This window comes from Panthera tigris, chromosome A2, assembly GCF_018350195.1.
Source record: "Panthera tigris isolate Pti1 chromosome A2, P.tigris_Pti1_mat1.1, whole genome shotgun sequence".
NCBI lineage: Eukaryota > Metazoa > Chordata > Mammalia > Carnivora > Felidae > Panthera > Panthera tigris.
In genome coordinates, this window is record NC_056661.1 from 152,311,879 (window position 1) to 152,330,300 (window position 18,422).

At 44.4% G+C, this 18,422-nt stretch overlaps 1 protein-coding gene across 4 annotated transcripts in view; it reads right to left on the reverse strand.

Moving 5' to 3' along the window:
- The window catches only part of KIAA1549 (KIAA1549 ortholog), a 136,384-nt gene that overhangs the window by 49,706 nt on the left and 68,256 nt on the right, over nucleotides 1–18,422 (reverse strand). For all 4 annotated transcript variants that reach the window (XR_006213053.1, XR_006213050.1, XM_042973289.1 and 1 more), the window contains 4 exons: nucleotides 18,050–18,227; nucleotides 14,887–15,071; nucleotides 7,305–7,501; nucleotides 5,481–5,596 (listed from right to left, as the gene is read on the reverse strand). Coding sequence is in view for 2 of the 4 variants with exons in the window: in XM_042973289.1 (XP_042829223.1) it covers nucleotides 5,481–5,596; nucleotides 7,305–7,501; nucleotides 14,887–15,071; nucleotides 18,050–18,227 (676 nt within the window). In the remaining 2 variants the exon portion in view is untranslated. The remainder of the gene's footprint in view (nucleotides 1–5,480; nucleotides 5,597–7,304; nucleotides 7,502–14,886; nucleotides 15,072–18,049; nucleotides 18,228–18,422) is intronic.

Genomic DNA, 18,422 nt, shown 5'->3' on the forward strand with positions numbered 1-18,422 from the left:
ACCTGAGCTGAAGTTGGGACACTCAACGGACTGAGCCACCCAGGTGCCCCAACATTGAACTTTTCAGAAAAGTAACCAGAACTTCAAAAGAGAGGGGTGCCCCGGTGGCTCAGTCGGTTAAGTGTCCAACTTAAGCTTGGTCATGGTCTCATGGTTCATGAGTTCGAGCCCCGTGTCTGGCTCTGTGCTGACAGCTCGGAGCCTGGAGCCTGGTTCAGATTGTGTGTCTTCCTCTCTCTCTCTGCCCCTCCCTCACTCACACTCTGTCTCTGTCTCTCAAAAATGAATAAGTGTTAAAAAAAATTAAAAAGAAAACAGAGACCGGATCTTAGTAGAATGGGTGATTTTCTCCAATTTCTTGCATTTTCTCTAGTGGGGATTTTCTCTAATGCATATGACTTTGGTAGTAGATATAATCCCAATAAACTTTACTTTTCAAAAGGCAAAGAGAGAGATGCAGAAGGGATGAAGAGATGGGAAGAGCTTGATAGAGGTACTTAGATACACTCCCTCTGCTAAGCCACAGTTGTCCCCTGAACACTCTGGACAGTGCTTTACAATACACGACCAAGAGGTCACAAGAAGGAGCGAGAGCATGTGGAATCTGTTTTAATGCACGCACATCAGTGGTGTGTATGTCTTTGTATTTCCTCTCAATTTGAATTATATCCCACACGATTAGAAATGATTTATAGAACTGTGAATGAATGACGCCTCTCTAGCAAGGGAGCATCGTTATCTGGATTCGGGCTATTCTCGGGCTTTCCTTCCCTGCCCTGGGCCCAGAGGGAGCCTATTTGTGCAACACAAGCACAGCCGGCACCACCATTCATTCTGTGGCAGCTACTCAAATTGCAGGCACAAAGCCTAAAAGGGGGTAATTAGCTCCGCCAGACAGGCTAGCCTTGCTAACCCAAACTTTCACAGTAACAGCAAATGTCATAAAGGGGAACCCTTTAAGCTACTGACACTTAAAGATGAGACGCTTTCCTCCAGAAGGGTTAACAGACCGGGGCACACAGATGACAAAAGAAGATCACCATTCCCTGACTTCCGCGCTGTCTTCCTGCCTGGGTACCTCCGAGCTGCAAGCCTATGCCTAGCTCCTGTCGGTGCCCTCTTCCAGTCCCCAGCTGTGGTCACGGTTTGGCACAATTCACCAACTGCAACCAGACAATATATGTATGTGTATATATCTGTAACGGGGATATACTTTTTTAAGTGTATTTATTTGGGGGAGGGGTGGGGAGGGTTAGAGAGAGAGGGAAAGAGAGAGAACCCCAAGGAGGCTCCAAACCATCAGTGTTGAGCTCGATGTGGGGCTCAGACTCATGAACTGTGACATCATGACCTGAACCGAAGTTAGATGTTTAACCAACTGAGCCACCCATAACTTGGTTATTTTTATGTTTGCTATATATTGTACAAATAAAAACTGCATGGACAATAATGACCAATGGAAGGTACAAGCGGATACACAGAGATTAATCTGCATGAATATACCTTAAGGTAATAGGAGATTTTGGATTAAAATCCATTTATATTCAAATAGAAAACCAAAAAAACTGTAATGATAGAAATTAGAGTATAGGATAATGTAGACAAAGCAGGATGACAGGGGAAAGGACTATAGGAAGTGCTGAAATGGTGAAGCTATAAAACATTTTTAAAGAATATTAATTTCATTATCTGCAGGTGAATACAAAGTACACTATCGCTAAGGCCCGTGGCCCCCATTAGTGTCCTGGGAGGCAGGGATCACATTTCTGTCTTCCTCTTCCTCCCATTCTAGCACCTCACCCGCCACAGGCACTAAGCACAGATATGCTGAATGCAGGACTAACCAACCAGTCACTTCAACTAAGTTTATAAAATTTTACCCCAGAAAGGCATCTGGGAATCTGCTTCAATGAAAAGAATTCTAATCTGTGAATTTAGTCATTCTATGAATGAGTGCTCCACAATTCCTTGACAAACTTTGATGTGATAGGCAGTCAAAACAGTTGCCCTGCAATCTCCCCCAAATTATTCATTTGCTTTGCAAACTCCGTAGCAACGCCAAAGGAGGTATCGGCTTAGCTCCAACTGAAACTTCTAGAAGTCCATTCTACAATTCAGAACTTGTGGAATTCTCATGAACGAAGTGCCAACTACTTAAAAATCACATCCTTGGGGCGCCTGGGTGGCTCAGTCGGTTGAGCGTCCGACTTCAGCTCAGGTCATGATCTCTCAGTCTGTGAGTTTGAGCCCCGCATCAGGCTCTGTGCTGACAGCTCAGAGCCTGGAGCCTGTTTCAGATTCTGTGTCTCCCTCTCTCTCCGCCCCTCCCTGACTCAGGCTCTCTCTCTGTCTCAGAAATAAACATTAAAAAAAAAATTTTTTTTTAAATCACATCCTTGCACGCACATGTTTCGCAGTCCTTACCTACTCAGTGGATTCCCAATGACAGAGGAGGAGGGACACAACATTAGGCAAGAATACCACAATGGTGGCACAGTACCAGGCTGAATGCCGTTGCCTTCACACGAGGAAGGTACATCGTCTCCCTAGCTCATCTCTCTCTTCACAGCTCTGCTAAAGGGAACCCGTGGTAACAATGTGACTTACTCTAAAACCACAGTAACTGAACACAATGACATCTAAGTAACCTCCTAAGGGTCCATAGACGGTCATATATATGCATCATGGTCTACCCACCTTCCAAAAATAGTCAGCTGGCCAGGGGATAAAGCACAACCTCTAATAGACCAAAATCAATGATGCTCTTTTCTCAGCCACCATTGCAGTGTGGGTCAGAGGACTTGTGACATCCATCTCAAGTCTTACCAACGAGTCAGAAAGGACCTAGAGGCCAGGGCATCTGCTGTGTTAAGACAGAACACTGGTCCCAGGGCAACATGGAGGAGGGACCCAAGTGGTTCTCAGGCAACTATGACTTGTCACAAAAGAAGGACTTTTACATGAATCACAAAATAATTCAAAAGCTATGATTAAAAACTCACAATCCTTGGGAATGCTAACTGGTGCAGCCACTCTGGAAAACAGTATGGAGGGTCCTCAAAAAAATTAAAAATAGAACTACCCTACAACCCAGCAATTGCACTGCTAGTTATTTATCCAAGGGACACAGGTATGCTGTTTCCAAGGGGCACACGCACCCCCATGTTTATAGCAGCACTATCAACAATAGCCAAAGTATGGAAAGAGCCCAAACGTCCATCGATGGATGAATGGATAAAGAAGATGTGGTGTGTATATACACACACACAATGGAGTATTACTCAGCAATCAAAAAGAATGAAATCTTGCCATTTGCCACAACATGGATGGAACTAGAGTGCATTATGCGAAGCGAAATTAGTCAGAGGAAGACAGATATCACATGACTTCACTCATATGAGGAATTTAAGCTACAAAACAGACGTTGGGGCGCCTGGGTGGCTCAGTCGGTTAAGCGTCCGACTTCAGCTCAGGTCACGATCTCACGGTCCGTGAGTTCGAGCCCCGCGTCGGGCTCTGGGCTGATGGCTCAGAGCCTGGAGCCTGCTTCTGATTCTGTGTCTCCCTCTCTCTCTGCCCCTCCCCTGTTCATGCTCTGTCTCTCTCTGTCTCAAAAATAAATAAACGTTAAAAAAAAAAAATTACAAAACAGACGAACATAAGGGAAGGGAAGCAAAAAGAATATAAAAACAGGGAGGGGGACAAAACATAAGAGACTCTTAAATACAGAGAACAAACTGACAGTTGCTGGAGAGGCTGTGGGAGGGGGAATGGGGTAAATGGGTAAGGGGCATTAAGGAATCTACTCCTGAAATCACTGTTGCACTACATGCTAACTTGGATGTAAATTTAAAAATAAATAAATTTTTTTTTAAAACTCCCAATCTTTTCTGTAGGGTATTTAAGTTCTATGCAAGCAAAAAAATACCTTCATGGTAGCTTTAAAGAAGTAAACAAGATCTTTCAAGCGAAGTGATATTTGTAGTGAGAAAATCATCTTTCTAAAATATGAAAATAACGTACAGATTGTGGCGTCTCTTCAAATCATAATGGTGACATCTTAGCTTCCAGAACTCACAACATCTAGTGTACTTGCCTCCTTCCGCGGACAACTCAGTCCCACACCTGACATGCTTACTAGTTGGATTTTGAGTATGTGTTGATAGTGATATTTGATTTTTGTTAGCCACACAGAAGATACTGGTTTTAATACTGTTAGTAAGGAGTTAAATGCAGGAACTAAAAGCAAGATTTTCTCAGATAAGCAATGAACAGAAACTGAGAAACTCCAGAACTGATTCTTTTTTTTTCTTTTTCCCTCTCAAACATTTCCTTCCCAGAATCAAAATTAGATTTTAGTTCTGTCTGTCTGAAACAGGGCACCTGTTACCATGGTGCTTAAATAACTTTTACAATTCTGTGAAACTGGATCCAAAGAAAAAACTCTTCCTTTATTCTAAGGGAGTTTTCTTTAACATCAAAAAAGAGCTGGAAGGAATCTCAAAAATGAGCTAGTTTAGTCCTACAGAAGCTCCAAAGGCTAAGGGACTTGCAAGGTCACCAGCATGACAATGATAGATCAGGCCCTCTAGCTTCCATCTAGAATCTGTTCATTTATAGAATATGGTTCACTCGGTACTGCATTTTGAAACAAAGAAATTTATGACAGCAAATGTTGAAGTATAAAAATTACTATTAAAAACAGTATCCTGGGGCATCCCAATTTTCTTTGCATTACTGAAACGGCCCTGAAATATAAATAAAACTCCAGCAAATACAACAGCTGTACTAGCACATTTACTTAACAGAATCTCTTAAACTAAAGCCAAGCTACCTTGCCATCACACCAAAAAATGCTCCTAAGTCTGGTTAGACCTGTGGGCTTAGTTTTGTCACGGAGCAAGAGCTCCACGTTCATGTCTTTGGGACGGACACGAAGTTCATTTCATACCTGGCCTAAACAACCACAGACTACAGATTCAAATATGCTACGCCACCCGATTGCACCGAATGACCTATAGGAAGAATGATCTAGGAACAGAACCAAATATAATGCATTTGGACCCATGATACATAAACGACTTTCTGGCAGTGGCAGCTGGGAAATACTGGAACTGGATCCTAAGAAGGTCACTAAATCCTGGAGGTAGTGTTTGCGAGTCTGGTTGTAGTTTGATTTCCTCCTTGTTCTTGGGGGAGGCAAACCACTAGGACTCTCCACTAGAATGGAACATGGCTATGAACTTCCAAACGTACTTGAGTGAATCCCTAACCTCTAGCACAGTCCCTCGCCTCCATCCAGACACCAGTACCACATCAGACAGTGACGGTCGATGCTGAGAAACTCACCATATGGATAACAAATATTCCACTGCAGATTTTTTTGTTAAATGTTTAGCATGTGAAATAGCATAAAACCTTATTCTACTGGAATCTCCTAATTACTACAGTTAACGTGGAGAATGGGAAGAATCACTGACCGCTCTGTGGGGCTCTGTGGGGCTGGCCATCGTTCGCCGTTCCTGGCGTCTTGTCTCCTGCATCCCTCTCACTGGACTCCTCACTTACGGTAGAGTCAGCATCTGATGGAGAAACTCTACAGACACAAAACAAACACAAGCATTAGGAAAAAGAAAGAAAGGGAGGGGAGGGGAGGGGAAGGTCACATTAACTTAGGTGTGGAAGGCAGCCTTCGAGGCAAAACAGACAGAAATGAGACCGTCCAAAAAATCATCTACAAGGAACACACACTCACAGCACACAGTCCCCTCGTGAAGACAGTATAACAGGGCTTATATGGCTCAGCAGGCTGTGTTTCAGCAAATACCAGGAAACTAAGTGCCACACTGGAGGATGGTCCCTCGGCTACCAGGGCCCTGGCCTGGCAGTCTGGGTCCAGCAGAGACTGTATCAGAAGATCTGGGGTTAAGGCCCGGTTCCAGGTCAACTGAGACTACAGAATTCCTAGGAACCCAGGGTGGTCCTGAAGACACCCCAAAGAACCCCACAGCTTCGGCAGAAGCCAACACTTATAACACAAAAGCAACAATCACTCCTGAGATTTGATTCTACATATAAAGAGCAAGGATGTCAGAGAACCCAGGCTGCACCAGGCTAATGAAAACCCTTAAGCAGTTAGTAGCCCTTCTCTGTGTGTCCCTAAGGGATGCTGAAATACTACCTTAACCACAGACCACTGAAATGGTCTAATGTGACTAATGTTTAGAATGGTACTACCAAGGGAGGGGGAAAAAAAAACTTGGCAAAATTATACTAACGTTTTTGACGATCTTTAATGATTTGATTTATTCTTAGCCTGCAAGATAATTAAGCAAGTAACATCTCTCTACATAATTCGCTTTCTTTTGTAAAGATCACGTTGTAACATCCATTAAATTCTTAAAACTAGGCCAGAACCCCCGGGGTAGGTTTTCTGATAAGTCAGAAATTGTGACATCGTTTCAAGTGTTGGTATGATCACACATTTTTCTCCCCCTCTTAGCAGGAGATCAAGATTTGGAGTTCAAAGCTTCAAGGAGGGCTGATAATTTGAAGCTTCCATACCGTGGCGTGACCAGGCTGAGTTCTACAGTCAACTGCATAAAACCTGATCCTGATCTTTGACCAAGCTCCAGCCCTTCTCACAGGATCAGAGGGTGAAAGGGGGACTTCCAGGCGGCGTGTTAACAGGCAGTCCTCCGTGCACTTTGCTTTGATAGGAAGAATGGAAATACACTGGGAATGGGGAGCTGGGCAGGGGGGAGGTGGTGCGGAGCCCATGGAAACACGCTAACGAGAGAGACAACAGAGACGGCTGGCGAAAAGACAGGCGAAGAAAGGAGGATGTGATGAAAGTCACCTGCAGACAAAGCTACCAAGTCATAGCCAGCCTCTGGCATAATGTCAAGGGCAAAACCAATATGGACTGAGTGTGTATTATGTGTCAGGCATGTTTTATCTAGGACTTCTGATATCATGTCCTGAGGGCCTAGAATGACCCACCCCAGAATACACACACTTGAGCTAGTCAATACCTCACCAAGTCTCAGGGGGACCACTAAACCACAAGAGGCAGCGATTTATAACGCTAAATACTTGAGAAAAGCGCCTGGCCTCCTATGGCAGTCCACCGGAGTGGATCAAGAGCCCTTGGGTTCGTTAACTTTGGGCAAGCTGGCGCCAGTCTCCTGGGGTTCCAGACCCAGGGAATACTCACCATCAGCTCTTTTGACACTGGAAACCGACAAACTGAAAACGGAAACATGCTCTGAGATAGAGAACAATACAGAAAGCCCAATAAGAACCTTCCTCGGTGACGGACGTTCTTGGAAGCGATCTTTGCCTTGGGGCTGGGCACATCTCCGTTTTCAGAGGGTGTGGTGTGATCCTTGACAGGTCCCGGCAGTGGTGCTGGCTCATGAATAATCAGTATGTCGTCTTTATTGTGCTGACCCAGATGCTGCTTCGCGAAATCAAAGCCCTTCACGCTAGGGATCTGCAACTAAAACACACAGACACACCCAAGCGAGAGAGTCAATCTGAAGTCCGGGGACTGTAAAAGGGGATTGTGAGGGCCGGCAAGACTGTGAGTGCCAACTTCCGACCCGAGATCGTGCTTGCCACCCCACCAATCTAACTGAACAAGCATCTCTAAAACATCAACAGTGCGCACAGGGCTGTTTATACCTAGAGTTGGCAGAAAAGACAGATACTTGCGAAAGATGAAAGAAGATTATGGGACCAAATATCTAGACCATAATACAAAAGACACTGCAAGACAATACCTGGCCACCATCACAGTAGCATGATCATGTGCTATGCAGTGGATTAGATGGAGACAGTGGCACGGGCGAGATATTCTTTATCGAGAAATGGAGACTGAGGCCGGGATTCGCAGGACAGGAAGAACTTGGAAATAAATGCAAAAGGGCAGCTACACAGAGAATGTCCTAAGATTGTGTCAGGGGCCAGAGAACACCTGAAAGCTGGGAAGAGAGCACATCAGCTGCCCTAGAAGGGTCAGAATGTGGGGACAGAGAGAAGGCTGCCTAACACCAAGTGCCAGTTTCTAGAGCAGAAAACCACTAAGCATTTCTAAAGAGGCAGATTTCCAAAATCCAAGCAGACAGGACACAAAGAGACCAATTGGGAAGTAATGAACAATTCTAAAGACGAGGCAGAAGGATCTGGAAGCCAAATATAGACGCAAGAGGCAAAGGAGGGAAAGCAGCCAGTGATAACTTGAATGACTTATAGGCAGGCATCCTGAACAGTGGAAGGCACATTCGTCACGAAAGAATGCTAACCTGAGGAGATAAAAAGACAAGTTTCACTTCAGACACGCTTCAGATTGGGATAGCAGGCAACGCTCCAAAGGAGAAGAGCTTGGTGTCACTGGACATGGACGATGACAGCTTGGGGGAGATTTCAGGCTGGAGATAGGACTTGGAGAGCATCTGTACAGAAGATGACGTGAAGGGGTCCTGAGATATTTTTAAAGATGGAAACAGAGTCTGTGGACAAAATGCTGGGTAACATCTAATAGTTTGGGGCTCAGAGGAAGAGGCGAGGGAAATAAATAGGTGACTTTCAAAGAAATAAAAGAATTTGTGAAGTCTAATGTAATAGAAGGCAAGGGGATAGAGAAGTTCTAGAAAGGAGTGGCCAAAATAAGTAATGCGGGCACAAAGAGAAAGGAGAAAGAGGTCTTTGAAAAAGCCCAGCTCTCACATTGGTGGATGCGGAAGTCCTACCTTAGGTACGTGGTGGCAACACCAAACCCACAGCCAACACCCCGTGGACCTGCCATGACGGAGTCCACGCCTCAGCTCCCAGGGCTGCGCTAACACAGGAAAAGAGCTCAAAAGTATATAGAAATGTGGGCAATAAAGGTGAGGCACCCTTTGCGGTGACACTGAAAGTGTCGGGGGTCGGGGGGAGGCATTATGTGTCATTAATTGGAACTTGAAGAGTATAGGAAACTAAACTGCGTTTCAATAATTGCCCCACGGGTCTCCTTGGGAGGAAAGCCACATGCACACCAAAGCCCTTGGCGAGGCTGTATTCCTAAAGAGAGTCCATCAGTCAAAGACAAAGGCCAAAACAACCTAAGGAGTTATTTTAGACAATGGGCTATGTGTAGGAGCAAAAGGTTTTGTCATATTTGTGCTAACTTCATGCCAAACGAGTGACAACACCAAAGGCTTACATCTGTGATCTCGAAGGTCTTTTTAGCACTAAAAGTCTACAATCTGTGACTAGAAAGGAAGTAGTCGGTAATAATGACTTATTCCAGCAGAGGGGGACAAAACTTACTATAAATGTAGTTTACAAAGCTGTTGCTTGGAAACAAGAGGCAAAGACCCGGTGAGGCTCTGTTTTCTAAATTAATGATCCCGTGTGACCAGAGCGGACTACTCCACCACAGACGGGGGCTGTTCGTGAGTGTGCCTGTGGTCTGGGCATCACTCTGGTTCCCCTTTCCTACCTCCTGTCGTAAGAGTCCTTCCCTTGCTTTTTACCCCTGCCACACCTCCTGTTAGTTCCATAAACAAACTGCCTCTAAATGGAAGAATCACGGCTATAATCAATAGTCACTGAGTCAACCCCATCAACACCATTTAGTAAATCTTGGTAAAATCTTCTTTAGTGTACTTCCCAGTAAGAAAGTAAATGCCTCTAATGACCAGGAAACAATCACTTTTGCAAGGTAGACGGTCAGCTTTAGAAAAACTGAAGGAGCCACAGACTGCCTCCTCCAAGTAAAGGTCTCCAAAGTGAATAAAGGAAAAAATACAAACGGCACTGCCTCTGTGGTCCAGTCTGTGTACCCCAAGTCTAGGGATTAATACTGGTCACCTACCCTGACAAACTCTCAGAGTTCGTGCAAGAAACAAGCACATGTATATGTCAAAATGCTTCATAAATGTCTAAGTACCATCCAGGTGCAATTGACAACATCGCTGTTGCTATTGGCTGATGAAATGTCAAGCAGTTAACAGAAATTGCTAAGTGTTCTCAGGTGTCAGATAAAAGCTATAAAGTTAGATACAAAATTTTCTAATTCAGCACCAAGATATGACAGGGTAGACCCTCCATAAATATTTGATAACTAAATGAATTTTATTTTTTTTTTATTTTTTTTTTTTAATTTTTTTAACGTGTATTTATTTTTGAGACAGAGAGAGACAGAGCATGAACAGGGAGGGTCAGAGAGAGAGGGAGACACAGAATCCGAAACAGGCTCCAGGCTCTGAGCTGTCAGCACAGAGCCCGACGCGGGGCTCGAACCCACAGACCGCGAGATCATGACCTGAGCTGAAGTCGGACGCTCAGCCGACTGAGCCACCCAGGCGCCCACTAAATGAATTTTAAAAAGTCATTTGGGGCTCCAAACTTACTGGATCTTGTGGGGAACCAAGGAAAGGCCCTGCCGGCTCACTGTTGATTCCCACCAACGTCTTCGAATATATCCATTAGATCTTGCACTACTTACAGGCAGGGTGAGTCACCACCTTCAACAATAGAAATTTGGCAACTAACCTGTGCTTCTGCACAAAACAAAAGCTACCTTAGAACACACAAAAGGAAGAAATTAGAGGAAACCTTGCCCACTTATGCAATTAGCTCCTTTTGTTTTATCCCTACTTTCCAGAATGCTTTTTTTCTAGTTTTTCCATTTCTTAAAAACAAACAAACAAACAAAAAATCTAGAGTTAAGTCTGGCTGTATTGTGTCTCCGGCTTCCCCATGCAGAATAAGCTTCAATCAGTATTTTATAAAAGAAGAGCCACAATTAATTAGGGCCTTCAGTATTTCTCTAAGGACCCATTATTTCTGAGGAAAGATGGCTCTCTTTTGTTCCATCCCTCTTTAATATGTCACAGAGGGGGCAGTCCCCATTGTCCGTGCCCCACTGGAATACGTCGCCGACGAGTCAGAGAGGGCTGGTAAAGCAGGTCAGCCAAAGAATAGGAAAGATGCCTGATGAATTTTAAAATGCATGAGCCATAAATATAATACGACCTGGGTGGAACAAGACGGAGCGAATCCCCAGTTCTCCAGTTAGCCTGAACCCCTGGGAAGGAGCAGTTAAGATGACAATAGAAACCACAGAGCAAACCCCAAACGTGCCTGAATAAAAATTTGCAGTCTCGCAGACCGCAGCACTGTCTATGCATTTCTTATTTGGTGGATGTGATCTGTGAAAAGTCACCACGGTCGCCATGCTGATTCCATTCAGAAGGCGAAGACAAGGAGACGTTACCACCGTCTGTCCCTGCTGCAGCCCTGGGACCTCTGGTCACCCTGCAGTCTTGGAGGTAGCAGCCAAGTGACAGCGGGGGAACTGAACTCCCCACAAACTAGGTGCTACGGGGTCCTTGCAGAGAATCAAAGAGCAACCGCAGGAGATGAGAGGAATTTGGCTGAGATGGAAGAAATGCCCATGAAGCTTCTCTCTTCCATCAGCTGTCCACACAGCCTTCCACAGTGGTCGTTCCCGGCATGAATATGTTCAAGCTGCTCTCCCTGCTGAAAATCCATCACTGGCTCCTCACTACCTACAGCACCACTGCCAACCCCTGATCTGTCCTACAACCCCTCCCAGCCTGGCTCTTGCCTACCGTCCCCTCAGTTTTTCCTGTGCCCTTCCATAAACCTTTTCTCCATCGTTCCTGACAGATGGACCATTCCCTCCACCTGAGCCCACTTCATCTGGTTCATCTCTTCAACCTCTGAGCTTCAGCCCCAGCATCACCCCTTCCCAGAGGGCAGAGGCAGCCCACTGCCCAATGGGGTAGCTGCCCCTCCTCCCTGCTTCCGTGGCAGCCTGGACAGACTTAGGCTGCAATGTGTCAGTGTCTGGGTCACTTGTCCTCTCTTACTAAAGGCCTCGAAGGCAGGGATTGCATGTCATCTGGGCTTGTGACCCAGCCTGGCCCTGCTTGGCTCAGAGCAAAGGCTGGGTGTTGGGTGAACGGATAAGCAGTGACTGAAGCAGCTCCCTCTGGCTGCCCACAGTGCCCACAGGTCAGGAACCATGGTCCCACGCCAACAACAGAGTATGGACTACCCCATCAGAAGGAACAAGCTTCCGTGGGATCAGCAGCATCTAGCCAATGCCATCCATGTCTTTAAATAGAGCCTCAAACAGGGCGAGGTGGGTCCAAGCTGCAGTTTTTCTGATACCAGTAAAAAGTGATGGCTTTGGGCTACACATTAAAGAGACTACAGAAAAAAGAAAGATATGGGTTAGGTTTGTTTTTTTTAATTAGTGGAAATAAAAAAGGACCCTGTCTCCAAATGTAACAGAATGGTCTCTCCCACTTATCATATGTCAAAACGAATCCACTCCCAATCTGAAGAGGTTTCCTGCTCATTACAAGGGGTAGTGGGTGTGGACTCTTGGTCAGCACATTTATTGTTTCCAGATGTTTGTAGCTCTGAGATTTGCTCGGGGGATCTAGGGGAGTAGCAGTGCAGCAACATCGGAGGGGGGGGGGGACAGGGTGAGCACAAGAAGGAGAAAGAACTCTTGACGTCACAGGGGAAGCTGGCATCTTTTCAAACTGTCCCAAGGGATGGGCTAGAGGCCCCTCACTACTGCCACGTAAATCTTAGAAGAAACAGTTGTAAAGTAGAGATATTTGTTTCTAAACTAAACACAGATCATCCTTTTCCTATCATAAACACGAGACAAGACCTATATAGTGGGTTCCTATGCCAGCAAAACAAAGACCACGCTTCTGAAATGTCACGGGGCTTTGGCCCCCCTTCCAGTGTCAGAAGACACTCCCTCAGGGGTCCCCTTCATGCAGGAGACCTTCCTACAAACATGCCGTAAAGGGCAACTCCGAGGGCTGGAGGTTCTATTTGAAACTCTGTCCATTTGATTTATAGCAACATCTGGGGCACGAAAATATTTCAGAAGTAAAAGTAGGAGAAGGAGAAAACTTGGGGAATATCCTGTTTTGAACTCAAGGGATGTTGTCCTCTGACAGTTGAATGAAGGAACAGATGACAGATGGGCTTCCATGGGGAGTGTTTATGTTGGGCAACATGGAACATGAAAGACCTGACGACATAACCATCTATACTTGGTAAATCTCTCTGTAACATTACTCTTTCACCGGAACAAAAACATTTCCAAACCTACTGTTGATCTTAGTACAATGAAATTCACGCAATGAATGATTCAGCACATCAAGCATTTTTTCCAGGTTTTTTCCATGCCACTACCTCGCCTAACAACAAAACAACCTTAGCACACTATGTAAATAATAAATGAAGACAGGTAATAAATAGAACCTTAGTGTATAAAATGCTTCCAATACATTTGTGCGCCTGGGTGGCTCAGTCGGTTAAGCGTCCGACTTCGGCTCAGGTCACGATCTCGCGGTCCGTGGGTTCGAGCCCCGCGTCGGGCTCTGTGCTGACAGCTCAGAGCCTGGAGCCTGTTTCAGATTCTGTGTCTCCCTCTTTCTCTGGCCCTACCCTGTTCATGCTCTCTCTCTCTCTGTCTCAAAAATAAATAAATGTTAAAAAAAAAAATTTAAAACGCTTCCAATACATTTGATAATCATAAGCTTCTAACTTAGTCACGGCTTTGCATTTTAGTTAATTCATAAGAAAAAAATACTTATTTTTTTTCTTTCAATAGGTATAGGTTTGTCATGGGCAGCGTTTCTTACAGCCAAACAGAATAAATTTCAAAGGCTAACAGGCAGCCCTTTATTTCTTCTTGTTCTGCCTCTTGCTTGCTTTTTTAAATCAAACTTCTAGAGTCAAATGAGCCCTCTAAATGTGTGAGACGCACAGAGGGTGTACATTCATAAACACAGTAGATGGACTACCATTTTCCATTCCCTTGGCAATGGCTAATTGGCACGGTGGGCTAGACGTGTGCAGCTACTGACTTCTTCTTGGGTATTTGGCATGTTTTTGCTCAGAAAAGATCAACCAAAACTAGACACTTACTAAGAGTCAATATCTTTGCTCTGAAACTGCTATGTGACAAACATTGCAGGAACCACTCAAACATAAATGTGAGAACTGCTATTATTATAAAAACTAAATTGAGTGCTTTGGAATGACATGAAAAAGATGTTTTAAAAACACTGCTGTCAAATTAGGGGTAGGTGAATTAACTCTAAAAGATGGCAGACTTGGAGTGGGTGTTGAAAAAAATAATCTAGAGAATTCTGCACTCAGGTTGCTTGCTCTTCTCTAAAGAAACCCAAGCTGGAAACAGCAGCTGATGCATTAGAGGTGTTATTTCTTACAAGAAAAACCACACAGAATCTTCTCAGTAAACCAACAATCCCAAAAATAAAATATAAAAGAAAAAAAGATTCAGAGTATATCAAAAGATTGGCAAATAAGAACCCACTTGTATATTTAAAATGTTTAAGGCATGCAGTATCATTTTTTAATGATTACATGATCTTAATCAAAGTGGATAGTGGACTTCCAATATGGTGCATGGAAAATAAACTGTCTAGTGAGGCCGTGTATGAACGAAATTGAGATACAGATCTGAGAAACCCTCCCTTAGCTCCTGTTCTCTGAAGCTATCCAGGGTTAAAATAGATCAGAATTCATACAAAAATGGATGTGATCTTTAATCATCTCATAAATAAAATCACACAACCTGGGAGCTTATAACATTCCTAAGCCTTGATACAGCTTCATCTTCTTGGCACATATTTAATTCTAAGAAGAAACGGGGTTCCAGTAAGCAAATATGAGGCAAAGGGATACCACCGTTAAAGCCACAAAATGTCCCTACTAGCTCCCTCTCCTGTCTTTCAGTATCAAGAGCCTGAACTCAGCCTACCCTAGCCCATAAGACGGCCTATGTGAACACGGGGCAATTACGCCCCTTACCTTCTGACGCTGCTGGATGTTGGCCACCGTGTCAGGCTGGAAGTCCAACTTGTCCGTGCGGCAGAGTTTCCAGTAGAGGATGATGACGATCACCGTCACCACGAGCACTGGAATGACCACACCGACAATGACCCAGAGGTTGCTGCTCTGGGACTCTGGGGACGGCCTCTTCACTCTGTCCAAGGCTGCAGACAAAGAAGACAGGTCATTCGCTAATTCTTCTGCACTCGTTTACTGGACAGCCCTTCTGTGAGGAACACGAAGAACATGCCTTCTTCTGTGAGAAACCTGGAGAGTCCTCGTCGTTTCAGGTCAAAACAAGTAGTTGGAGGCTGTGATCTCCTGATGGCTAGAAACATGACTCAGTAAACAAACACAACACAGACTGTTACGTCCTCAATGCATTAGCGACCACGGTGACATAGGTGACGTGTCTAAAGGAACATGGCTCATCTGATGGCAGAGCTAGGTTAATTCCAGGTCTCCTGACTTCCAGTGTGTCCCACCAGCTCCACTGTAACCTCACTCTAGGAACGCTTCCATACTAAAAACCAGAAACCCCAACAAGTAATCTGTGAGCATCGCGTTAACTTCCTCACCTGCTTCTCCCTCTAAACCCCTAAAGCAAGATTTGAGGTACCAGATGTCAATTTCTAAATTATGTGAAATCCCACTTACTTATTCCAAATCTGCCACTCCCCACCCTCCTGACCACCCCAACCACTGCCAAGCCTCCCATCTGACGTGATCTTGGAGGGATAGGCTTCAACCCCTCTGCCTTCAATTCCTTCACCAGCTCCTTTCCCTAACCTTGTCTCCTGATCCAGGGCCCTTGACCTCTTCATTCTGCACCCATCCTCTCAAAGGTCTCAGCTCCACTCAAAGCTCAGGTTCCAATCACCCGACAACCCAAACCCAAATGTCCCCCTCCCCTCTGCCCAACCTCCTCATCCGTTGTGATCACTTCCTAAAGAGCTCTCCATGACAATACTAGTTTCCTCCCTTTCTAAGTTATTTTACTCTGGTTACTGTGGCCTTGCAAACGGTACCTTACTATATTTTAAAATGCATTTTATTACATAAATGTGTTATCTTGACATACGGCGCCACTCCACTCATTAATATGGTCATGACTCTAAGTCTTGTCTCTTGCAATACATTTCAGTCTCCACAGGCACGGGCTAAGTCTTACGCTTTTTTCATATCCTATAATGGTTAACATGTGCTATGGGATCAGAATGTTTCTGCTCAAAGATGTAACAACACAAACATTCCCGGTGCCGGCTTAAGTGTGGGTTTAGGCCCTGAGAGGGTGACAAGGGAAGGGAGCGAGCCCTCTGAAGCACACGCACTATGCAGAAAGCACAAATGACAGAGCACAGGCTATGCGAGAAGTGAAAAAGAGGACAAAGTGTTAATCTTATTTTTGAATTTGACCTGAATATAGTCTATATATGTGACTCATTTTGCATGAAAACAACTGACCATACGGAAAGAGTGACAGAATCAAACCGAGGAGCTGGGACAAGTGGATCCTCTCCTTGGATCTCACCTAGTAACACCGTGGGGGAGGCACGGATTCACCAAATGAGGCCCTGATACCAGGGTCTATGGCTGCCCTAGGGCCTGACGTTGGCTGAGGCTTCCAATCCTAGGATCCTTACCCTGTGGATTTTAGCAAGAAACTGAGGAAAGAGATGTGCAAAGAGCAAATGGAAGTAGTGGGAAAGGTGCCCGTACCATATCGCGATCGATCTTTTTTCAAAAGTGAAGTGCTTAGCTGGAATGCTGTGAGCACAGAGCCTGCTTGAGATTCTCTCTCTGCCTGCCTGCCTGCATCTCTCTCTCTCTCTCTCTCTCTCTCTCTCTCTCAGGATGGATAAATAAACTTAAATTATTTTTCATAAAATAAAATAAAATAAAATAAATAAAATAATAAAATAATAAAATAAAATAAAATAAAATAAAATAAAATAAAATAAAATAAAATACAAAACGTCCTAGATGAAGAAAACTAAGAGCTTTGTTTATTTTTTTTCTCACTGCTCTGAAACAGAACATACTAACATGCGACCATATCTGAAATACACAAACACAAACCACCAACAGCTATTTGCTTAAACTCTCTCCACTGTCATCTATGAATCAGGCAAAGTGTGCCCGGGAGTCCTCGTCCTGCTTAGTTTCCAGGGACAAGTACAGATTTCACAAAGAATCTTCCATTATCAAGGATAACCGTGAAGCTGTCATTTTTCAAAAGTGCCTTTGCCTCCTCTGTGTTCCCTACAAAGACCTTTTCAAGAGTCTCTGATGCTCAATTACTTCTCAACACTTACTTATCCCCTTACTCTTGGGAGAAAATATCACCAAGCTCCCTACAAGGATTGCTCTCTGGCTCATAATGCAAGAACATCCACATTAAAATAGCAGCCTGATTCATAAGGGAACATTTAGAGAAATACGCTCTTCCACGCCCCTCCTTCTCCTTCATTTTAAATACCCAAAATCTGGGAGCTGAAAAATAAGGCACCGAGAGCAATCACTGCCAGGGGGCCAAGTATCTTCCAACAATAATACAGAAATATCAAAATACCTCTTTCTAAATTGTGAAGTACTGTGAGGATGGGGAGGGAGAGAAATAGCAATGAAAAGGGGACGGATCAAGGACTTCTTTGTGTTAAAAAACTCAGAAGGAAGCCAGTAAATGCAGAGGGCACCTCCCAGCTTCCTGTGTGACTAACTGTCCCCACCAACGTTCAAAATACGACAGACAAGATTTTGGAATAAATACAGAGAAAGCAAGTTATTTTACCGAAGACAAAATTTTCAAAAGAAAAATAGTACAGAAGCAGGGGAAAAAATATTACAGTTAACTTAAGCTACGAGAACTCACTCTAACACTTGGGATACAAAATGCCAGGTAAGAAAAACAGCAGTGAAGGCTAAATCAACAAAATAAACAAAGAAGGACTTGTCGAGTGAATTTTCACAACTGACATCTTATTCGAGCGTCCTGTAATAAGGGTTTAAGACAGAAATCTACTCTGTGCACATAAGAATGCTTTAAATTCAGATTTCGTTGTCAGAAAACAGACTGGCTTTTGACCACAGCACAGCTTGACAATACTTGACAATACTTAGGGTCTATGCCTCATGCACTTACGTTGGGCAACAGCACCTTGAATTCGGTAACCCAAGATAATGGCTGCTCTCTGGATATCTATCTTGTTAATCAGATCTGAAGACTTGACTGCACTGAGTCTTTCTCCATCTTGATCCTCCACAAAGTAGATGAGCTGCACGGGATTGTCATCTCCCTCTAGCCTTGACACGTTTACCATCTGAAAGATAACAGAAACCATTAGCATTTTCAAAGCTCATGTTTCCAGATGCCCTTTCTCAGGGCACTCCATCTTGACTGTGGTATTCAGGATTCATTCCAGTCCTCATACTGAGCTCGTTACACCATTCTGGATCCCACAATCCCCACGAGGCTGTCTTGATGGGAAGGTGGACGGTTAAAACGAAAGTTACTC